The sequence below is a fragment of the Abramis brama genome (assembly GCF_963993115.1).
Source record: "Abramis brama genome assembly, chromosome: 24".
Classification (NCBI taxonomy): Eukaryota; Metazoa; Chordata; class Actinopteri; order Cypriniformes; family Leuciscidae; genus Abramis; species Abramis brama.
Window position 1 is genome coordinate 19993600 of NC_139986.1, and position 24460 is coordinate 20018059.

A 24460-nucleotide genomic window follows, 5' to 3' on the forward strand; every position below is an offset into this window, starting at 1 on the left:
ACCACAAATCTGCATTGTGTGGTATATTCTCCTATTCATATGCTTGGCAAACAGACATTTAACTTATACAGCGTTTGATCTCAGGAACAAATGCATTTATATTTGTGTGTGTGTGCGAACGCAGACGAAACAGCCCTGGAGATCGAGAGCAGGCTTTGCGTGTGATGTTGCAGGTTCTTCAGTCATGTGATCACCCTGCACCTGATATGTTCTGCTTGTGTGGGCGCATCTATAAAGACATCTTCCTCGACTCTGACTGCAAGGACACCAAGAACAGAGAGAACGCCATCCAGTGGTGAGTGAGTGAAATGAGCTGCTCGAAGCTCACTTTTCAAAGGTCATGTTATTTATTTTTGTATTTTTTTAATGAAGGAAATCCTTTAGGTTGAGCTCTGGAACAAATATCTGCATTATTTGCATTATTTTACACTAAAACACCTGGAACATCCTAGCAACCAGTTTAAGTATGCTAAAAAAAACACCCTGACAACCTCATTAAATGTGCTAAAACGCCTAGAACACCCTAGCAACTGTCAGAATGCATTAGCAGCTGCATTAAATGTGGTAGAACACCCAAGTAGGTGTATTGAATATGCTAATAACACCCAGATTACCCTAGCAGGTGCATGAAATGCACTGAAACACACAGAACACTCTAACAACCGCATTAAGTGTGCTAAAAACACCTTAGCTACAACACTGAATGTGCTAAAAATACTGAGGAGAGCAGACACATTAAATGCACAAAAAACAGCCAGAACATCCTAGCAGCTGCATTACATGCGTAAAAACACCCAGAAGCATCTGCATAAAATGCATTAAAAATATCTAGATCACCCTAGCAGCCGCATTAAAGGCCTCGATATACTCAAGCTGAAGTTCTCTTTCGTTCTTCGCTTAGGGGTAGATTGTTAAAAGCAAACAGCTTTGCCGTATTAAACATGAAAAACTGTGTCAGTGTCTCATTTCATCCGAAGTACAGCTTAATTTTCTATATAAAGCGGTTCTCCAGTGGGTTCATGTTTTTACCCACGGACAACTGACTCCAAACAAACTTCGAAATGACGTCACATCAGTTTTTCAATTTCGCTTGAAGTATATTGGGGCTTTAAATGTGCTAAAACACCCTAATAATTGCATTAAGTGGGTTAAAACACCAAGAACAACCTAGCATCCACATTAAATCTACTAAAAACCCGTAGCAATTACCGTACATAGCAAAGCACTGGCGTCCGACACTGTATTATTGTGGTGGTGACTTTACATTTCTTTAGAAAATGTTAATGTGTAGTGTGTGTGTGTGTGTGTGTGTTGTAGGTATAGAAAAGGCTTTGAGCTGCAGCCCACTCTGTATTCAGGCATTAATCTGGCAGTGCTGCTTATAGTGTCCGGACAGCAGTTTGAGACTTCCATAGAACTCAGGAAGATCGGTGAGGAGGAGCACACTTCCTGAATCCTGTTTCTCCCAGTCCATTCACTTCATTAAGAGCACAGCTCCCTCCTTATCACCTTCTCTCTCGCTCTCTCTCTCTCTCTCTCTCTCAGGTGTGAGGTTGAACAGTCTGCTGGGCCGTAAAGGCAGTCTGGAGAAGATGAATAACTACTGGGATGTGGGGCAGTTCTTTACTGTCGGCATGCTTGCCAATGACATCCCCAAAGCTGTCCAGGCCGCAGAGAAACTCTTCAAACTCAAACCACCCATATGGTACATATACAATATACCTGTAGAATATTTATTCTATACGAAAGTTTAAGAAATAGAGTTGGAGCTGTGGCCAAACAGTTGTGTCCAGATGCATTTCGCCCAGATGCTGGAAATATGAATTTGAATCTGGCCACATCCTCCTTCTACTCATAATTTCTTTTCACAGCTCAACTTTCTAAAATGGCAAAATTGGGCTTGAATGCAATTCGCATTAATTTAATCTTTCAGGTACCTACGATCAGTCGTCCAAAACCTTCAGCTGATTCAGCATTTTAAGAAGCAGAACACTGAGCATTCTCCTCAAAGAGAGAGACTCAACTTCTGGATGGACATTATCGTGGAGGCCACACAGGGAACCACAAATGGCCTCCGTTTTCCGGTACTAAACCGCCTGGCATTAGTGTCTTATCCAGGACCACAACTGAATCGGCCGAACAGCATTTAATACACTCGTCCCTTTTTCCATTTCGCAGGTGTTGATTCTGGAGCCGACTAAAGTGTACCAGCCCTCGTATGTGTCCATTAACAGTGAAGCTGACGAGAAGAATGTTTCAATATGGCACGTGTCCCCTTCTGAGACGGTCAGTGCTTTATGTGACGTCATGTTTGCTGTAAAATTTTATTTTGTGTATCATTGTTTGATTTTCCGAACTGGTTACAGAAGGGAATACATGAGTGGAACTTCACGGCGTCATCCATCAAAGGCATTAGGTGAGATTCTGTCTCTAGTGTTTGTTTTTGTAGGTAATATAATACACAATTTTAATATCGGCCAAAACATGAACATATGTTGTTTCAGCTGCAATTCTTCCATTTAAATGTGATTTATTCATGATCTCAGAGATGTGAAACAAATCTTGCATCCTTCCACTCTCTAGCATCTCAAAATTTGATGAGCGCTGCTGCTTTTTGTACGTCCACGATAACTCGGACGACTTCCAGATCTACTTCTCCACAGAGGAACAGTGTGGCAGGTTGGTGTTCAGGTCAAGTTTCTATAAAATATATAAAAATGAAACGCAAATGTGATGTTTATCTAAAGTCATGTTGGCTTATTAGTATGGTTGAATTGGATCATTGAAGTGAGATTAAAGTGAGATTAAATACATAAAGTATATATGTGTAATTTAACATTTAATTATTGCAGGTTTGCCTAATATTCTGAGTTTGCAATTCACTATTTTCTATCCATTTTGAGGAATACTCAATCTGTTTTTGTGCAAGTGAGATGAGTAAATGCATGCTCACATTTAGTCTAGAACTACAATACCCATCATGTTTACACAGCGCACACAACGCCTCTGCACTTACTCCCGATTTCTCTCAACATGGGGATTGGAGAGGTGTCAGTCAATAAATGAAAAAACAAAATTAGTTACTTTACTGGTTATTTGAAAAAAGTAATCTGCTTACTGATGTGGGAATGGTTGTCTCCTGTTTGAAGGTTCTGCTCCATGGTGAAGGAGTTGATCACAGACGGATCAGGAAACGCTGTCGAGCTGGAGGGAGAGGGAGACGGGGACACCCTGGAGGTGAACGCTTCAAAGACTAACTAGTTTGTCTAACTAGACTAACTTGTCGATTCTTGTTGGATTTGTGTGGATTGATGTACTTAATTCCTGAATTGTTCTATAGTACGAGTACGACTACAATGAAAATGGCGACAGGGTGGTTCTAGGTAGGGGAACGTATGGAGTGGTCTACGCAGGGAGAGACCTCAGTAACCAGGTGCGCATTGCCATCAAAGAGATCCCAGAGAGAGACAGCAGGTGAGATATTTTTATGATAACCCTTTTGAAAAGGCCAGCATGGATGTTCAGCATGCATGTTGGCTTATGGATGCTGGTGTTTCCATCAGGTGTCTTAAAGGGAAAAAATAGTAAATCCAGTCATCATTAACCCTCATGTTGTTCCAAACCTGTTTGACTTTCTTCTGTGGAACATTAAACAAGATATTTTGGAAAATGTGTCAGAGTTTTTTTTATCTCCATACAATGAAAGTCAATGGGCTACAATGTTGTTTGTTCCCAACCTTACAAAGAAAGCCATACAGGTTTTTAACGACATAAGAGTGAGTGAGTGAGTGGGAGTAATTATAAAAATAATAATGCAATGATTAACAATAACTTTAATTAACAAATAATATTTTTTAATGAATTTAAAATGTACAATTAATTAATCTTTTTTAAATTATTAAAAATAATTTTTTGCAGTATTTTGGATTTTTTGAGCAATATGATGCATTTCCAACTGAAATGAAAAATGTTGGGTAGGGCTTAATTTTATCAATCTGGAATTGATTTGATTGTGAAAAGTGGTCCCTGTATGACAGAGAGAGAAATGTCTTAGATGGTCTTTTCAGGAGGGAAGATGAATAGAGAATTTAATTTTTTCGATTGTAGTTCTACAATACTAAACCATAAGATACATATAAGTGATATCACCTCTACAGTGTTGTTATTGTTAAGTAAAGCTAATAATAGTTTTTGTTAATTGAAATAAAGATGAAATAAAATATAAGATGAATTAGACAAATTTGAAATGTTGCCTTAGCAACTAACTGAAATAAATGAGTTTAAATTAAAGTATTAAACTTACTATAACCGAAAGAAAAAAATCTGAAATTAAAGTTTTAAAAATTTAGTAAAAATGACAAAAGAAATTACACTAAAAATAAAACTTAAAATATAAAAATAAAAACTAATTTGAAATATTAATAAATACTATATTTATATTTAAATTTAAATACTATAGGTATTCCCAACCACTGCATGAGGAAATAGCCCTCCACAAGTACCTGAAACACAGGAACATTGTTCAGTACCTGGGCTCTGTGTCAGAGGATGGCTATATCAAGATCTTCATGGAACAGGTCCCTGGAGGTACATGTGTGGTTACTGAAAGAAGAATATTAAGTATGTCTTTTCTACTTTAAAAATGATTCATCATCTCTCCTCCACAGGAAGTCTGTCAGCGTTGTTACGTTCAAAGTGGGGTCCTCTTAAAGAAGCCACCATAATCTTCTACACTCGGCAGATCTTGGAAGGACTTCGTTATTTGCATGAGAACCAAATCGTTCATCGGGACATCAAGGTAACAACTGTGACAAACCTTTTGGGTCTTTATTTGTGGGCAATCAAAACCAGAAGTTCAATGCCCATTCATCTGTCCACAGGGAGACAATGTCTTAGTCAACACCTACAGTGGCGTGTTGAAAATCTCAGACTTCGGCACGTCCAAGAGGCTGGCTGGAGTCAATCCCTGCACAGAAACATTTACTGGTATTTCGCCTTTATCGCCTTTTGTTAGTTACGGAATGCGCTCTCCATGTGACTCTCTCGCCTGTTCCATTTGACCCGTGCTATGCGTCACGCATCATACATTCTGGTGGTCTTGCCAGGTCAGGGTTTTGGGCTTAAAGTTCAGTCCATCATTAGCCCACCAAACAGGATCCGGGAGAATTTCATTCCTCCCCTTTCAGTGTCAGGGCACCTCCTCCATCCCAACACTGTCAGCATACATTAATACATTTTAGAATGTGATTTCCAATATCAGTATTAATGCTCTACATTAGGGGTTTTCAAACTGGGGTCGATGGAAAAAGGTTGAGAGAAAAATAGTGTAAAATTGTAAAACAATGTGTCACGTCTTGTTTTGGCCCATGTTTCTTGTCAGTCATGTTTCATGTCTTGTCATGTGATTCCTTTTTCTAGTCTTGTGATCCTATGTCATCAGAGTCCACTAAAATAGTGACTTAGTGACTAAATTTCTCCACATATGTTTCCAGGAGACCATTCCCCTGGCAGGATCACATGAGGGCGAGGGAATCACATGACAAGACATGAAACACGACTGACATGAAACATGGACCAAAACAAGATGTGACAAATAGCTGCTATTTAATTAATAATAATAATAATAATAATAATAATAGTTGATTAATCATTCAAAATAAATATTTATTTAATAATTTATTTCTATAATAATTTGACATAAAAATTATTTGACAAAGAAGTCTCTTATACTCACCCATGTTGCATGTATTTGATCAAAAATAGAATAAAAACTGTAATATTGTGAAATATTATTACAATTTAAAATAATTGTTTTCTATTTGAATTTATTTTAAAATGATTTATTCCTGTGATGGAAAAGCTTACTTTTAAAGAAACATTGTTGTTATTATCAGTATTGGAAACAGTTGTGCTGCTTAATATTTTTGTTAAAAAATACAAATATGTTGTAGCATTATAAAGTCCTTACTGTCACGTTTGATCAATGTAATGCATCCTTGCTGAATAAAATAATTATTTCTTTTAAAAAAAATCTTAGTGACCCAAACTTTTAAACAATAGTCTATATAACTCCCTTTATATTTTAGAAATGGTCTCCTCCATATTTAAAAAAAAAAAAAAAACACTTGACTGTTGGTCATTTCCAAACCACTGGTGTAGACTTGGTCACCTTTCCAGGACTTAGATAATTCTTATCTTCTGACTCAAAATAGACAGCGTTTATTCTAGTGTGGTGAGCGATTCTGAGACCTGGTCACTGGTAACATGAGAATGTCTCCTGTGGGAGAGTAATTAGATTAGCATAGCGTCTGAGACAGGAGTGTGTTTGTGTTTCATTAGTGACTGCTGAAGCATCAGAGCAGGTGCACTCATCCGTCCTCCCTCTCGCCTTCCACTGTCATCGTCATCACTTCTGAACTTCTCTCCTTGAATTATTGTATTCTGTGTAACATCCTGTCACAGCACATTCGTATCTACTGAAGTTCTGCTCTTCTCTGGTAAACCTCTGTCCAGGCACGTTGCAGTACATGGCCCCCGAGATCATCGATAAAGGCCCTAGAGGTTACGGGGCACCTGCTGATATCTGGTCCCTGGGTTGCACCATCATAGAGATGGCGACAGGCAAACCACCTTTCCATGAGCTGGGAGAGCCACAGGCTGCCATGTTCAAGGTATAAATATATTTAATTAAAAAAATTGAAATGCGCTGATACTTCTAGTGCATTTGCATACTTCACACTTATGTGTATTCCCAATAAATATTATCTTTACTAATTTTACTATCATTAGATGGAAATTATAGCATGTTAATGCCAACTTTGATTAAAAAACTTTAAAATATATCAGTAGTGCAAATTCTACACTTATTATACACTACTGTTCAAAAGTTTGGGGTATGTAAGATTTTTTTTTTTTTTTTTTGGAAAGAAATGAAAGAAATTAATACTTTTATTCTGAAAAAATCCCTGAAAATAAATCATCATATTAGAATGATTTCTGAAAGATCATGTGACACTTAAGACTGGAGTAATGATGCTGAAAATTCAGCTTTACCATATATAACATTGAAATGATGTATATAAATTATAATAATTTATTTATGTAGGCTATATGGGTCTTGAAGGTACTATATAAAGCAGTATATAATGTGTGTGTGCATATGTGTGTAATATATTTTTTAATGTATTAATTTATTGGATTTTTTAAAGTAATATATAATTACTACAGTATTTTTGGAGATTTTTTTTAGAAATCATTTTGTTTAATAATCTAGTTTCAAAGCAGAAGGTTACTGACAAAGAAAGGAGTTATTTTTGTATGTATATAATATATAAATAATATATAATATAATAATAATAATATTAAATTATTTATTTATTTTTAAAATGATGAATACAAATTAAAATAATCCTATCCTCTGAATAAAAAATATGGATCATCGCAGTATGTTTTTTTGATTGTAGAGATGCATTGTTTTTTTGTAAAATATTATATATATTATATATATAATAATAATAATAAATTATTTATTTATTTTTAAAATGATGAATAAAAAAATAAAATAATCCTATCCTCTGAATAAAAAATATGGATCATCGCAGTATATTTTTTTGATTGTAGAGATGCATTGTTTTTTTGTAAAATCTTGTGTATTGTTCATACTTTTCAATAGGCAATTATTAATCAGAGAGCATCTCCTCCATTCACCTCTGTTTTCTTTTCTACCAGGTGGGCATGTTTAAGATCCATCCTGAGATCCCAGAGTCTCTTTCGTCAGAGGCCAAATCCTTCATCCTTTCCTGCTTCGAGCCGGACCCAAATAAACGAGCGACGGCTGGGGACCTGCTCAAGGATCTGTTCCTGCGTCAAAACATCAAAGGCAAAAAGAGCAAGATCGCTTTCAAACCCTCAGGTAACGTCTCTTACCAAGTCTAACATGCTTTCCACAGCTGTGATAATAATGTGACCTGGGTTGACCCTTCTGGTCATATCCATGGTGTGTAAGGCATTTTGGGTCCCCCCCCCCCCCCCCCCCTCTCCCCCCCATAGCCCGGCATTCCTGCTTCTCTGCGCTGTCTGGGATCCTCGCAACAGGTCCGAACTGCTCTCAGCCGGCCGATTGCGGTCCAGATTGAACTTGCACAAGAGATGGGTTGGAACAACAGGACCTGGAAAAGGGGAGGGGTCAGAGGAAAGCCCACAGTACGGCCTCACGCTACCATCACAAATTGTTTCCATCCTGCCGCACATGTCAGCTACCCCGCTGTCTGTGAAAAGCATTCTCAGGGTGTGGTGTTTCACACAAACATGCACACTGCTTTCTTACAAACCACTCAGATTTCTCTTTGACATTGACAGAAGACAACAATGTTAGCCATGTTAGTGAGAGACAAGCTCTTTTCCAAATACCAGTGAGCTGCCTACTGCTGTCTGTCGTTTAAGCTCATGAGTGACTCATTTGAAAAACTCACCATGTAGTGAATAACATAAATGCCTTTTTGCACAGAAGCCTTGGTTGATTTTATTAGTTTAGTGTTAGCATGTTGCTACGCTAATGGCTTGTTACTCTAATAAGCATAAACATATATAGGCTAACCTACATAAATATTTGGTGACATTTTTTATTATTTTTGGTTCAACTTTTTTTTTAAACACTATTTTTGTTAATACTTTTAGGTATTAAATTAAATATTACCGTTCAAAACTTTGGGGTCTGTAAAATGTGTTTGAAAGAATTTGTTATTGTGAGTAAGGTTATTGGAATGGTTTCCGGTAAATTCAATTTCTGTGAAGGATACATGCTACATGTTTCCTTAAAATTTGGTCAAAAAAAGTTTCCTCTTAGGAGGAGGTATATTTTGAACAGCCTTTGCATCTGGAGCACGCAGATGATAACAACTCAATATTTCCTTCTCCCTTCACGCCATCCAATCGGCTGCTTGGATTCTCTGTGTAACAGTGTGGCAAGGTTTGTGTCTCCCATTTATGTGTCCTTATGTGTTCCTGAGGACCATGAAATCATAATCATTGATCTTTTGCTGGTTTCTGGTGATTGTATTGAGTGCATGTTCTTTGTGTGCTCTGGTTCTTTGTGATATATTTTTCCTAATTCTCTTCAGTTTTCTTTTCCTTTCTGTTCTTAGTGATTTAATGTTGATTTGGTTCTAGGGGTTTAACTTACTATTGAAGCTTTTTAGATTTTTTTTTGAGTATTATTGTAATATTAGTTAATAGTTAGTTAATAATTAGTTAATATGCATTAACTAACAATGGGCAATACATTTGTTACAGTATTTATTCATTTTTGATAATGTTAGTTAATAAAAATACAACTGTTAATTTTAGCTCAGGTCCATTAAAAAATATGAACAGATACAATTTTTGATTTTAATAATGTATTACTAAATGTTGAAATTAACATTAACTAAGATTAATAAATGCTTTTAAGTATTTTTTCATTGTTTATGTTTGCTAATGTAGTAGTTAACTAATATTAACAAATCAAACCTTATTGTAAAGTGTTATTGTAATAGAAACCCAAATGGAAAATTAAATTAAATCAAATTGGGTGCTGTCAGTCAATTATTATTATTTCTTATTAAATCTAATTAATTGCAGTCAATCTCACATATTTGCTTATTTAAAAACCCTAATGTGAATATATTATATTAATGTGGAAGATGAGTTAATCATTGAACAGGCATAACAAAACTTGTCTTTAGATGTAAATAAATTGTTTGTTTATTATGTATGTGTATATACAGTAGGCTATATTTATGTGTCTATTGTATAGTCTATTAATGGCCTTTAGGAGGCATAATTAATTGTTGTTAATAACAATATAAAAAACATGTTGAATTGACAGCCCCAATAAAATATTTCGTTTTTAAATTAATTAAAAATATAGGTCTAGGCTTTGATTTGGTCTTTATTATCTAGGCTATTATAAATATTTATTGAAAGGTTTGAACTTCAGAGTGGGAAAAAGCCAAAAATGGTGGTAAACTCTGGTCTGACTGAATGAATACATATATGTGAGTGTGTGTACGTATAACCGTGTGTGTGTTTTACTCCATTTAGACTACATCCGCAGCGTTTCGCTACCAGTACAGCTACAGACGGAGGCCACGGGGAGCAGCAGCAGTGAACCGGGCTCCGTGTCTCCAGACTGCGACTCCAAACAAGACGTGTTTTTCGAGAAGAAAAAACGCTCTAGCTCCGAGAACCTCATCAAACAGCCCAACTCAAACTTCCTCAGGTGAGCTCAGAAGATTCCTCGCCAGAGCACTATGGTGAATGCAGGTCCAGAAAACCGGTCCAGACGAGTTTAGGTCATGCACTGGTCAGCGATAGCTGTAGTTGCTTAAGTGTGTATATGTATGAGATTATGTGAGCGTTGGATTAGCGTCTGGAATGTTAATGACGTGACTGTGTTTACGGAGCTTGAGTACCCGCGTCTGCTTCGGCTCTCAGCCCGACAGTAAATCAACTTCCTGGGCATGAAGCGCTGAGGCCTGTCCTGACAGCTAGTCGACTCCTTGGAAACGATGTTTAATTAACACGGAGGAATGAGGAGACAGGTGTGCTGGGCCGCGGTTTCTGGGCAGGTGTATGTATGTGTGTGTGTGTAATGAGATAATGCCTTTTACAACAGGTGCTCTCTGGTTGCTCATAAAATAATCCCATGAACACTTTACTGACCACTTCTTCACCTCGGTTTCAACGCACACACCCAATCACAGAGCTGTAACACATTAACCACGTTTCCTCTTTCCTCTAATGAAATCACGTTTTTAATCACCACTCCAGATTCATTTATACTCTGGCTGCCAAAGTTAACATTTACTTTTCAGATAAATTAAATTCACAGTTAATTCATTGATATTTGAAAGCTCAAAAATGAGCAAAAATGTAATAAACATCCTGCTGCTGACTAGTGAAGTGACACTTTTTTTTTTTCTGTCCTACATTTAATACATTTTATTTAATTTTTAATTTAATTCTACCTAATATATTTTTAATTACAAAATGTGATTTTTAATAACATTTATAAAACATTTCAAATTCCATATTTGAGATAATAATAATAAAAAAATGAATGGTATCAAAATCATGAGATTAAATTGTTTTAATTCATTGATAGCCAAATTAATACAATTAATATTTAAATGCTGACAAAATTTAAGATATGATGAAAATATATAAGATGTCCATGTATGAGTTTTTTTCCTGAATATCAGCACAATTGCAAATGTGATATTTATTTTATACAACAGTTCAATAAACAAGAAGTTAATATAAGGTGACTTACAGTTTAGACTATTTTTGTACACAGAATATTGGATATATTTCACAAACGAAAATAGTTCCAAACAAATAAACAGTAGAGCCATTACGCATCTCCGAGCAACACACTGATGTTTCGTTATTGAACTAATCGGTCTAATGAACGACTCAAGGCACACTGAGTACAGAACTGCATACTAGTATAGCCTACTACCCGTACTACGTTAATCATATCTATCTATGGCAGAAATTGTTAGAGTAGAATGCTGGTATGTAGTTCCGAATTCATTATAGTCACTTGCTTTATCTCTGAATGATCAGCCGTTTTGAACAAAACATTTGACTGTTTGATTCAATGGCTGCGTCCGAAATCACATACTCTCTTGAGTAGATACTTATTTTGAATAATTAATTACTTAACAACCGCTAAAAAAGTATGTTCTTTATAGTAATGTGTGTTATGAATATAATCTGGACGTACTACATCTGCCATGTTGCCCTTATCATGTGACATACCAGCATCAGTTGCGTCGCTTCACTGGCATTCACAAATCCTCTCCCGTGGCCTCATGGGATAGTAAAGTGCCCATCGTATGCACACTTCAAAATCTCACCGGAAGTAGTAGGTCATCCGTGTACATAGGGAAGTATGCGATTTCGGATGCAGCCAATGACTCGCCTGTTAAAACAATGATTTCCCGCCAGCTTATGACAGTTTTAGCTTCGTATTTACAAGTATTATTTCTTTCTTTTTTTTCCCATCTTTTTATTTTTCTAAATGTATATCTCGTGCCTGCGGCTGATAAAATCATACTTGCGCTAAAATTCACCATGATGCATTAAAAGACTGTCTGCACTTGCTGTCATTCAAGCACAATGTTATGAGATTGCTGGATAAGGACAAACTTGTCAGGGCAAGTTTGCAACACACTTGTATAAGTAATTTCCATTAAACCCCTTATCTAATCCCTGTTCTCTAATTTTAATTTCTTTGCTCTACATGCCTAGTCATTTCATGTCATACTCCAATATACTCGCTGAGATTAATGAAGATTGAATGCTGTTTTTGGTCATGGTTGTGATTTTGGCAGTGATTGGTCGTGATTCTGGTACATAAAATGCATTTATAAATAGACTATCAAGTGTAAAATAAGAGATAATAAAGTAATTACAGTCGCATACAGTGTTTTTGTCTTTTTTTCTCATTGAGAATTTTTTTCTCATTCTCTTTGAAATGGGCCTCCGAATTGCAAAGGCCGTATCTGTATATGGTACTAGAAAGTACTTCTTAAAGTACCATGTATATGTCCAAAAACACTGTATTACCATAGTAGAATCAATGGTCAAGAACCATGGCATTTTTAAGTGTATATACAACCATTCAGAAGTTTTTTTGTTGTTTTTTGCTGTTCTTTTGAACATTTATTCAATTACATTTCCCACAAAAATATTAAGCAGCACAACTGTTTTCAACATTGATAATAATAAGAAGTGTTTCTTGAGCAGCAAATCAGCATTTTAGAATGATCCAAAGGATCATGTGACACTGAAGACTGGAGTAATGATGCTGAAAGATCAGCTTTACCATCACAGGAATAAATTACATTTTAAAATATTTTGAAGTAGAGGACTATTTGGATTAGTATGTTCTCACTGAATCAGTGTTAAATGTGTGTGATTCAGTGTTCCAGATGAGAGTACTACAGCAGAAGACCGCAGCTCTCCAGCTTCCTCTGAGAACAGCGACTCCGGCCTCTTCCTGCTGAAGAAAGACAGTGAGAGACGCGCCATACTCTACAAGGTCCTCAATGAGGACCAAGATAAAGTGACCTCCAACCTCATGGAGAACCACATTCAGGTGTGTACCCCTGCGAATGTGTGTTAGTGTGTGAATTGTCTGAATCATGCACTGATTATTGTGTTTTTGTCTTTTAGGGTCAGGAGGAGCTGAAGTTGTCGGTGGACCACATCAAACAGATCATCTGCATCTTACGGGACTTTATACGTTGCCCCGAGCGACGCGTCATGGCAACCACTATATCAAAACTCAAATTGGACCTGGACTTTGACAGCACGTCAATCAACCAGATCCAGCTTGTTCTGTTTGGTTTCCAGGATTCTGTGAGTGGATTTAGGCTCAAAATAGTATCTTTTTCTAATGCTGTATACAATCTCAGTGTCCTTCCCAGGCATGATACACAATTGATGAAATCCTATTTATCTCTCAGAAGATTTGTTTGTTGCTCTTGTTTTTGTTGCAATGTGCCACCAACAGAGGATTTTCAGTGTTCCATAATCGCACAGCACAAAGCTATACATTGATCAAATGATGTGTGATTTTTATCCACCTTGTTGTGGGACCAAATACATTCTTCAAAGACATGTCTCTTTCTTCATTCATCAAAGAGATTTTTCTTTTCTATATAGTGATCAACATCTTGGAGCATATTTTGTATAAAGATATATGATTGCATATATGATAAAGAAGGGGTTAGTTCTGGGAACTAGCCGCCAGGGTGGTTCCCCGAGAACTAATGGTTCACCTAGGAACGGTTTCCTGGTTGCATTCGCACCGCCAGTAGGAACTCTAAAGTGACGTAAGCCGCGCTTGTTGTTGTGACTTTTATTTTGACGGCGCTCGGCGCAGAGAACACCAGCCAGAGAATGAGCATACAGCGCTCGCATTCTCCATGTTCATTAGTTTACGATGTGTCTAACAGTCCTGTCTAATACATTATTAGATAGAACTGTTACAATTATATATAGAAAGTAGACAGTAGTGAAAAGTCATTAGCATATGCCATGTGGTTGATGTCCAGTGTTACTACTGTAGCTGAGCATTAATACATAAGTTAATCATGTTTGACTTTGATCCCCTCAAAGTTGCGTTGTATTTTCTCCTCAGCGTAAAGGTTCAGAGGCCCATCTATCACTGTTTTCCATGTTCGTTTCTTGAGTAAATATATAGGCTTTTTTGTTTACAGAGCTTTTTTAAAAATGGCGGGTGCTGGTGTTTCATGTGCGTTCGGCCAATCAGCGTACACTGGTAGTTCCTAGTGCTGGTTTAGACCCTACTCTGAAGTAGGAGCTAAATTAGTTCCTCCAAAAGGCGTTTCTAGAACTTCAGCCCATAGTTCTAGGAACTATGACAAGGTTCCTCTGATGCAAAAGCCCCTAATGTTACAATCTTATTAGTGCCTGATTTTTGTGTTGCCTCAGTGTCTCCCTCTTGTGTTTGGTTTGAGTTTGATGACATTAATATCCATCTTTCCTCACTGTTTGTGTCTCAGGTGAATAAAGTGTTGAGGAACCACCACATTAAACCACACTGGATGTTTGCCATGGACAACATCATCAGACGGGCTGTGCAGGCAGCTGTTACAATTTTAATTCCAGGTGTGTGAGTGAGAGACAAGGAAAAACAAGGAAAATCAGAAACCAGAGGACTGAGACCTTTTTCAACAGTATCTCTCTTTCTCTTTCCTCTAGAGCTACAGACACATTTCGGGCCTGCATCGGAAAGTGAGGGCGCAGATAAGGACGCAGATGAAGTAGATGAAGAGGACGATGGGGATTTTGGATCAGTGGCACGTACGACGCAGGAAGATCAAGCCCTCACGTCTGGAGTCAGCACCCTGAGTTCAGTCATATCCCATGAGGCTCAGCGGCCACAGCACCCGCTGGGAGCCCAGCTCGGACGCCTCAAACAGGAGACTAGCAGGTACACACCGCAGTTCCTTCATAAAATACTCAATATCATTCTGATGAAGGGAGTTAAATGTAAAAATACATTTTTGACATCAGTTCGAATGCGAATGGATTGAAAAACAAAACTCAAAATAGAACTAAAATAAAAAATACTTTAAAAAAAAAATCTTAAAAAAATTTCTTGGCCATGGATCTTTATTTTACTTCAAATACCCTGCCATTTAAAAGTTTGGGCTCAGTAAGATTTTTTCTTTCTTTTTTAAATAAAGGAAATCTCTTTTGCTCACAAAAGCTGCATTTATTTGATTAACTGTAAAAACAGGGGGTTTTTTATAATTATTATTTTTTATATTATATAATTTAAAATAGTTTTTTTTTTTTTTACAATTAAATAGGTTTACAATAAAAAAAAAGATTATTTGATGATAAGAATGTTCAAAAGAACACCATTTATTTGAAATAGAAATCTTTCGTAAAATATAAATACATTTACTGTCACTTTTGATCATGCCAATGCATCCTTGAATAAAAGTTTTAATTTCTTAAAAAAAAATAATAATAATCTTGACCCCTGACTTTTGAATGGTTATGTATTTTATATATTCAAAAATATACTTTGAGTATATTACCAATTAATTCCATTATTACTGACAATTTAATTATTTACTTTTTTTTTGTGAAAAAACATCATCGTGTTCCTTGCATTTTATACAAAATAAGACTCTCCCGTTTTACTTTTGAGTGTAGATCTTGATGGTTTTATGTTGCTTTTACAGTGTTACAGTGCGCTGACATTTCTTGTTGGATTTAGTTGGTGAAATGTGATCTTTGAAGACTACAATTTGTTCATAATAAAGACTATAGCTTGAATAGTTTGAGAGACAGTGTGTTATGTCTCCCTCTGCAGGCTGCTTGAAGAACTGGTACAGAAAGAGAGGGAGTATCAGCAGGTACTGAGACAAACTCTCCAACAGCGGGTACACGACATCGAGCTTATCAGGATCAGACAGCAGTCTGCTGCAGGTTCGTTGTGTAACCAAATCATACACACTTATTGATTTAGACTAGCATATTATGCCATTCACTCTTGTCTTTATTTACACTGAATAAAGGCCGTAGGCCCGTAGGCCTGCGTAGGCCTCACCACTATCTGATTTCCCATGTCCCATTCTGACCTCTGGATTTGTTTACAACCAGTTTATAGAACAAAGCAGTTCTGTTAAAAAAACGTACTCGGTTACCTAATGTAACCTCGGTTCTCTCTAGAAGAGGGAACGAGTATTGCGTAAGTAGCTTACGCTTCGCTTCGGGGAAAGTTCTCTTTCTTCGAGATCTGAAGCCAAAAAAAAAATCCTTAATTTTGCATTTATTGTCAACGCAGTGCAGCGGCAGGCAGACCAAAGCAAGCTGTATAAGCGTGCTCATTGGCTGCCAGGCCAACTGCTTAAGCCTACCAGTGAGCCCGGCGTGACGTCACACCCAATGAGGGCGCTTCGCGCCCTCCACACCCTTCTAACCGTCAAGAAGGGTGTGGCCAGTGTGTATATATTGAGGGCTCACAGGCTGAACTCTGGTTTTCATAGTCTGAAGCGCAAAAGCTTGTGGCGCGTCATGGCAGGTTACGCAATACTCGTTCCCTCTTCTAGAGAGAACCGAGGTTACATTAGGTAACCGAGTACGTTGTCTTACGAGAGGTTCTCTCGTATTGCGTAAGTAGCTTACGCTTCGGGAACCCATTGTCAACGCCGTGCGCGCCGAGCATCCAACACATGAATCCCAGGGAGACCGGGGAAAAACATAACGTTGAAACAGGTGGCCGGTCAGGCCCACACCAGTACTAAGCACTTCACTTCGCATAAATGATAGAGCGGCATAGCCGGTCTGTATACATCAGTGGAAATGGTGTGGCCGGCAGCGCGGGCCCACACAGTGCATAAACACGTATAGGGAAAGGGAATAGAGCAGAAACACTGGTCTATTTGTGGAAAAGAATCCTTCCCCTGGTGCCAACCAGAAAATTAACCAGTATGTGGACATAGTCTGCGCATAAGCGACTGGGCAGCATACATGCCACTTATACTGATAACAGTTTAGCCTGCAGGGCGGGAACTTCCAGGTTATAAAACCTCACGAATGTAGATGGGGAGGCCCAGCCCGCCACCATACAAATATCGTGAATAGAAATTCCGCTGGACCAGGCCCACGAAGAGGCCATGCCTCTAGTGGAGTGGGCTCTGACACCCAAAGGACACTGCAGGTGTTTGGAGGCGTAAGCTGCTGCAATCGCGTCCACTATCCACCTGGGCAGGCTCTGTTTCGAGGCGGCGAGACCCTTGGTGCGTCCGCCAAAAGAAACAAAGAGCTGCTCGGACCGCCTGAAAGCGGCGGAACACGTGATGTAAACTCTCAGCGCCCTTACAGGGCATAGGAGGTTATCACTGTCCCCGTTATCGGATATTGGCAGAGCCGAGAGGGAGATGATTTGTGCCCTAAAGGGGGTACCAATCGCTTTGGGAATATACCCGTGTCTCGGTCTGAGAATGACTTTAGAGTCATTCGGTCCGAACTCAAGACATGCAGGGCTAATAGATAGCGCGTGCAGATCCCCCACGCGTTTTACTGAAGACAGAGCTATCAGAAAAACGGTTTTGAGCGAAAGGTACTTAGGATCCACAGATTCAAGCGGTTCAAAAGGAAAAGCCTTCAGGGCCTCCAGGACCAAGGACAGATCCCAGATAGGAACCGAGGGGGGCCGCGGGGGATTCATCCGCCTGGCTCCTCTGAGGAAACGGATAATAAGCTCATTCCTTCCGATTGCCCGGCTGCGCGTCGCCTCAGCGAACGCTGCAATAGCCGCCACATACACTTTGAGCGTGGAAGGGGACCTGCCCTTTTCCAACAGCTCCTGTAGGAAGGAGAGCACTTGCGGAACCCCACATGTGCGTGGATCAAAGCTCTTAGTAGCGCACCATTTAGAGAACACAGACCACTTAGACGCATAGAGCCGTCTCGTGGAGGGAGCTCTAGACTGCGTGATCGTGTTCACGACCCCTTCTGGCAGGTCAACGGGTATCCGTTGATTACCCATGCATGCAGAGACCATCGCTCCGGATGGGGAGATCCTTTCTCACCGGGATCGGCCATGGGGGTGAGTGCGACAGCCTCACCAGCTCTGGGTACCAAATCTGGTTCTCCCAGCGTGGGGCTATAAGGAGCACTGGGTGCTGTGTTTCCCTGATCCTTGTTAAAACCTGTGGTAACAGGGAGATCGGGGGAAAAGCGTACAGCGGGAGGCTGGGCCAGGTCTGGGACAGCGCGTCCTCGCTTTTCGAGAAAAATTTCGGGCAATGAGCGTTGTCTCTCGACGCAAAGAGGTCGACCTCCGCTCTGCCGAATAGGCGCCAGAGAAACTGGACTGTTTGGGGTTGCAGGGACCATTCTCCCGGGGGAATGATGTCTCTGGACAGTCTGTCTGGACCGACATTCAGGTGGCCCGGCACGTGCGCGGCTCTCAGCGAGCGCAACGAGCGGTGAGCCCACATGAGAAGGCGTTCTGTCAGCTTGCACAGGTTCCTGGATCTGACACCGCCCTGTCGGATCACATAGGATACCACGGACATGTTGTCCGAGCGGACTAGCACTTGGTGATCCTGTATGAATGGGAGGAAGCGCTTGAGCGCGTTCTCGACCGCTATCATCTCCAAACAGTTTATGTGGAGGCATTTCTCCTGGTCTGACCACAGGCCAAAGACCGGTTTGCCCTCGAAAGAGCGCCCCAACCTGAGGTGGAAGCGTCCGTCGAGATAACTTTGCGGTGTGAGATGGCTCCCATTGTCACTCCCCGCTGGTACCAGTCGGCCGCTAACCAGGGCTTCAGTGCTGAAAACGCAGCTCTGAGTCACTCTTATTCGAATGCCGCCGGAAGCCCAGGCTCTGTGAGGCACTCGGGCATTCAGCCAGCGTTGTAGCGGGCGCATACGTAACAGACCCAGCTGAAGCACTGCTGCAGCTGAAGCCATACAACCCAGCATCCTCTGAAATGTCTTGAGAGGTGCGGTGCTGCCCGGCTGGAAGGACACGGCCAGGTGTCGAATGCAGCGCGCGCGCTGTGTCGACAGGCGGGCCGTCATTGCCACAGTGTCCAGATCCAAACCCAGAAAAGAGGTTGATTGACTGGGCACTAATGAGCTCTTGGTCCAGTTGACCGTGAGCCCCAGGCTGTCCAGGTGGCTTAGAAGCACTGTTCTGTGGGCGATGAGTTCGGCCTCTGACTGTGCTAGAATTAGCCAATCGTCCAAGTAGTTCAGAATTCGCATTCCCCGACCCCTCAGGGGAGCGAGAGCCGTGTCCATGCACTTCGTAAATGTACGGGGTGCCAACGACAGGCCGAAAGGCAGGACGGTGTACTGATATACCTGACCGTCGAAGGCGAATCTCAAGAATGGCCTGTGACGGGGTATTATCTGGATCTGAAAGTACACGTCTTTTAGATCGAGAGATATAAACCAGTCCCTCGGGCGAATTTGCGCGAGAATTTGCCCGGTTGTGAGCATTTTGAACGGTCTTCTCATAAGAGCCTTGTTCAAACATCTTAGATCCAAAATTGGTCTGAGAGCTCCGTCCTTCTTGGGAACGAGGAAATAACAGCTGTAAAAGCCTGACTCGCTCATAGAAGGGGAAACCGGTTCTATAGCCCCTTTGCACAGAAGTGTAGCTATTTCTGCTCGAAGTAGATGTGCTACTTCTCCATTCACTCTCGTCTCGGTACACGCCTGATAGCGCAGGGGGCGGCGAGCGAACTGCAGAGTATAGCCCTTTTTTACTGTGCTTAGCACCCATTCTGATGCGCCTGGAATAGCTTCCCACGCTTTTGAGTGTGAAGCCAGGGGCAGAATGGCCTCCGGGCTCTGATCGCCGCGCGTCGCGGGCTCGAGAGCTCGAAACGGAGGGGTGGGCGCAGCGCGCGCGCTCTTGGTGCTTAGATACGGCGGATCGCACGCAGCGATAGCTGGCCGTTTTACACATGGTGTCCCGGCGGCTTGGACGGGGAACATATAGTGTGAGGCGCGACGCGCGAGGGTGGCGTCGGGGCGAAATGTTCGTTAGTATGTGTGAGCGCTCGAAGGCGGGCACAGGACTTACATTTAAAACATGACCGGTCGTGAGAGGCCGTGTGACAGAGCGGGCAGTGAGTAGGTGTGGGCACGGTGAGGTGGACACGTGACCTACTTTTAACACTCGAGCGGCTTCTGCCTGCTTTGTGAGAGTGGGCTCTGTGAGAAACACGGGATTTATAGTGCTTGTGTGCAGGGGTGAACACGGAAACGTGGGCACATTCACTGCATTTGAAACACATACGGCGTGAGCCGTGCAACCAGACATTATGCTCATTTGAGATCTCTCTGGGTCGCCGTGAGGACGATGGTTGCGCGCAGGCGAGCGGGTAGATATACCGGCTCGATGACTGCGAAGTAAACATCTGCAGTAGCCGTGGCAACGGGGACTGACAGAGCGTGAAGCTTTGACAGTGGTCCAGCCGCAGCGGGACTTAACCGTCTTTTCTTCCCTCGTGTTTAGACGCTCATAAATACTCGAGCACCATGAGTAGGAGTGGTACGAGAGGCGGGTTCATTTTCTGTATGTAAGAAAAACTGGCCGCGAGCTCGGAGAAGCGAACAGCATAAATTTTTATCTGCCGCGAGAGCCGGGATCGAACTCAGGTCTCTAGCGCGAAAGCCTATGATTCTGCCACTGAACCACAGGGGAGAACACATTACCTTTCAGTTAGCGCGAAGATATAAGAGAGCGACCTCATGTTCGTTTGCAGGCGTGCGTGTATAAAAACAGGCTCGTTTACTGCAATAGTAATATTTCCAGCTGCCTGAACTTAAGAGGGGACTGAGAAATGTGTGAGAATTGGCGGTTTGTCCGGCCACAGCGGGACTAAAACACTCTCTCTCCTCTTTTCGCCGGTGAGTGAGGCGCGCGCGCTGAACGTTGCTCGTGACCGTCTGCTCTGTTATCCCTTGTGAACGGCGCAATCTGCGCGGCCCAACAAGGGGGAGAGCGGGTTCGCTTTCTGTATGTAAGAAAAGCTGGCCGTGAGCTCGGAGAAGCGAACAGCATAAATTATTAACTGCCGCGAGAGCCGGGATCGAACACGGGTCTCTGGCGCGAAAGTCTAAGATTCCGCCACTGAGCCACAGGGGAGAATACAATAGCTTTTGGTTAGAGCGAGCATATAACAGAGCGTCATGTCTTGTGACGGCGTTTGCTTGCAGGCGTGCGTGTATTTATAACAGGCTCGTACACTGCGATATGAACAATTCCAGTCGCCTGAACTTAAGAGGGGACTGAGAAATGGAGGTAGGTCCGGCCACAGCGGGACGAAAACACTCTGTTCTCCTTTTCGCCGGTGAGTGACGCGCGAGGACGGAGTAGCTTTCTTGTAACGTAAAGAGAGCTCCAAGACCGTCCGCTTCTGCCATCCCTTGTGAGCGGCGCAGTTTGCGCGGCTCGAACAGAGGGAGAGGAAGCTCGCTCCGAGACCATCCGCTTCTGCCATCCCTTGTGAGCGGCGCAGTAGCGCGGCTCGAACAGAGGGAGAGTGTCTATCTCATTCGCCTCATCCCCTGACGCGGCGGCGGCGCGGGCGAGAGCCGGCGGTTGAGCGGCCGGGAGGGGGGGCGGAGAGGGCGAGAGAGTTTTTTTTGGCTTCAGATCTCGAAGAAAGAGAACTTTCCCCGAAGCGAAGCGTAAGCTACTTACGCAATACGAGAGAACCTCTCGTAAGAGAACTTGCAAGTCACCATGCTGCCTACTGCCTACTGCCTACATAGGCAACCAGTGTTGTGCTGGGGTTTTCTAAAATGAGGAGGCAAAGTCCTCAAAGTCATTTTAATGTTTGTTTGTTTTTTAGAAATCAAATGTAAATTTATGTTCTAGTTACACTTAAAGGATAATTCCGGTATTTAGCACTTTGAGTCTCTTTTCTACAGTTTAGAAACTGTATTTCACTATGCTACTTTTGCACCATTTTGAAAACAAACGTTAAGGGTTGTTTTAAGGACATGTTTGTGCATGCCCGTAGCCAGCCACTCTGAAGCGGTCAAAGGCGATTCTAAACGAGTCATAAAGTCGAGACAGGACCCATCTCAGGACCCAATTTCTGTGTACACTAGGGGTGGGCGATACTGCAAATTTCCGTATCGATCCGACACCAAGTAAATACAGGGCCAGTATCGCCGATATCAATACCAATACCAATACTTTTTCATTTTAAAAGCATGCACTTGAACTTGTATGCACTTTCCTGTGCTAGAGCAGTGTGTCATGATTTATGGTGAATGCATCATTAATATGCTAAATCTGAATATGTTTTCATGACTACTAAATATTTTGTGATTTGTGCTCTCAACTCGCCTGTAATTAGTCAGTGACTTTTACAAAACTACCCTAATTATAGTAAATGTACTATTGTACACTAGCCTACTGTTCAAAAGTTTGGGGTCTGTAAGATTTTTAATTCTCTTCTGCATTTATTTGATCAAAAATACAGTAAAAACTGTAATATTACAATTTAACATAGGCTATCTGTTTTCTATATCATAGTAAACTGTAATTTATTCATGTGATCAAAGCTGAATTTTCAGCATCATTACTCCAGTCATGATGATAATTCATTTTAATTTGCTGATTTGCTGCTCAGGAAACATTTCTTATTATTATCAATGTTGAAAACAGTTTCATATTTTTGTGGAAACCATGATACATTTTATGCAGAATTATTTGATGAACAAAGTTGAAAAAACAGCATTTATATGAAGTAGATTTTTTTTTAACAGTGTAAAACCCTTGACTGTCACTTTTGATCAATTTAATGCATCGATCCTTGTTGAATAAAAATATTAATTTCATTAATAAAATCTTACTGACGTCAACATTTTGAACCGTTATGTACACTTTTGTTTTTTTTATTGCGAAATAACTCCCGATTGTTTCTCTGTCATCTAAGCAAGGCTTCGTTTCCCAAACGCACTGGGCCTGCGAGCTCAGTGAAGCACCAGCATCGAACGCTCTCTGTGATTGATTGGTTTCGTCTTGTATCCAGATGACTAGGAGAAAAAGTTCTATCCTACACAATTATCCGCTAACATTCGCTTATTTTTCCACTTAGAAGCTTATTTTACGCACTGAATTGCGTGCTAAATTAATAAAAATGACTGGTAAAAAACACACATTTGGATCGATATTTTTATGTGAGGATCGATCCTTTTCGATACCACGTCAGTATCGAAAGTATCGATACTTCAGGATCGATCCGCCCACCCCTAGTGTACACCACTCTAGTTCATCCAAAACAAACCAGAAAAAAGACTCAAAGTGCTAAATACCGGAATTATCCTTTAATGTTGTCACATTTTGTGACACCTGGTTAAATTAACATTACTAACATCAACATTTTTTTTTTATTTTTTTTTACATTTAGTGTAATTAATGTTCTGTTCATGGGACATAAAACAGTGATGTCTAAGTGGCTGAGTTGTTTACTTACTTTTTAATTATTCTTCCCATTAATACCATTAATTCTGTCAGGACCACTATCGGCAAATACGATCGACAATTAGCATACAGTTAGGATTGGAGGTATGGCAGCCTAGCATGGATAAGAGCAGGGAGAGCAGCAATAACCCCCCTTAGGTTAAACAGAACAGAACAAACATGAATGTATTGCAGATATCATTAATTCAAGATTTTAAAGTACAACATGATTCGAGATTTTATTCTGATTCAAGGGGAATCAGATTGCCATACTGACTGGCGAGAGGATGAGCTGGGGATGGAGGAGGGTAAATAGCTCCTGAGAAACGCGATAGCTGCTGATAATACTGAAGGAGCTTATCTGTCTAGAAGCATCTTAGCATCTGTGCTTAAATATTCCTTCATCTTTCCTTTATCCTCATCAGAGACACCCTCCACACCCTCTATATTTCACGTTGCTGCACAGCCCGAGCCTGACAAAAAGCTCACTGACTGGCTGAAAGAGCAGGGTGTTGACCCCGAGACCATAGATAAGGTGAAAACAAACTAAACACTGAATCACGCTGTGTGTATAGTGTCTTTCCCACAATATAAAATGATGACTCACTGTTTAAGTTTTCATTGATAAACAAACAGAAGATTCATGCCAAGTGCTTGTGGTTTCTGACAGTTTGTTGCAGAAGATTATACACTCAATGACATTCTCAGCGATGTGACTAAAGAAGACCTTCGCTGCCTCAGGCTTAGGTGAGGGTATTATTTTTATAAGTTTTAATTGAGTGATTGATTGTGAATACTATTCATTTGCATAAAGTGACCTCAATTATTTGATCACGCTAGCCACATTTAAAATGCAATAAATATAATAAGGTTGCACTTTATTTTACAGTATGTGCACTCACGTGTACTTACCTTACTTATCTAG

The 24460-nt window shown here is 40.7% G+C and overlaps 1 protein-coding gene across 1 annotated transcript in view; it reads left to right on the forward strand.

The window, feature by feature from the left end:
* Positions 1-24460, forward strand: part of map3k15 (mitogen-activated protein kinase kinase kinase 15) — a 35539-nt gene that overhangs the window by 9600 nt on the left and 1479 nt on the right. The window contains exons 7-28 of the mRNA XM_084103101.1: positions 125-295; positions 1318-1430; positions 1546-1705; positions 1934-2084; positions 2179-2286; positions 2367-2416; positions 2584-2679; positions 3150-3237; positions 3341-3474; positions 4460-4587; positions 4668-4798; positions 4881-4986; positions 6514-6671; positions 7729-7912; positions 10081-10258; positions 12970-13144; positions 13222-13407; positions 14577-14682; positions 14776-15007; positions 15902-16017; positions 23961-24070; positions 24206-24282. Of these exons, the coding sequence (XP_083959227.1) occupies positions 125-295; positions 1318-1430; positions 1546-1705; positions 1934-2084; positions 2179-2286; positions 2367-2416; positions 2584-2679; positions 3150-3237; positions 3341-3474; positions 4460-4587; positions 4668-4798; positions 4881-4986; positions 6514-6671; positions 7729-7912; positions 10081-10258; positions 12970-13144; positions 13222-13407; positions 14577-14682; positions 14776-15007; positions 15902-16017; positions 23961-24070; positions 24206-24282 (2958 nt within the window). The remainder of the gene's footprint in view (positions 1-124; positions 296-1317; positions 1431-1545; positions 1706-1933; positions 2085-2178; positions 2287-2366; positions 2417-2583; positions 2680-3149; positions 3238-3340; positions 3475-4459; positions 4588-4667; positions 4799-4880; positions 4987-6513; positions 6672-7728; positions 7913-10080; positions 10259-12969; positions 13145-13221; positions 13408-14576; positions 14683-14775; positions 15008-15901; positions 16018-23960; positions 24071-24205; positions 24283-24460) is intronic.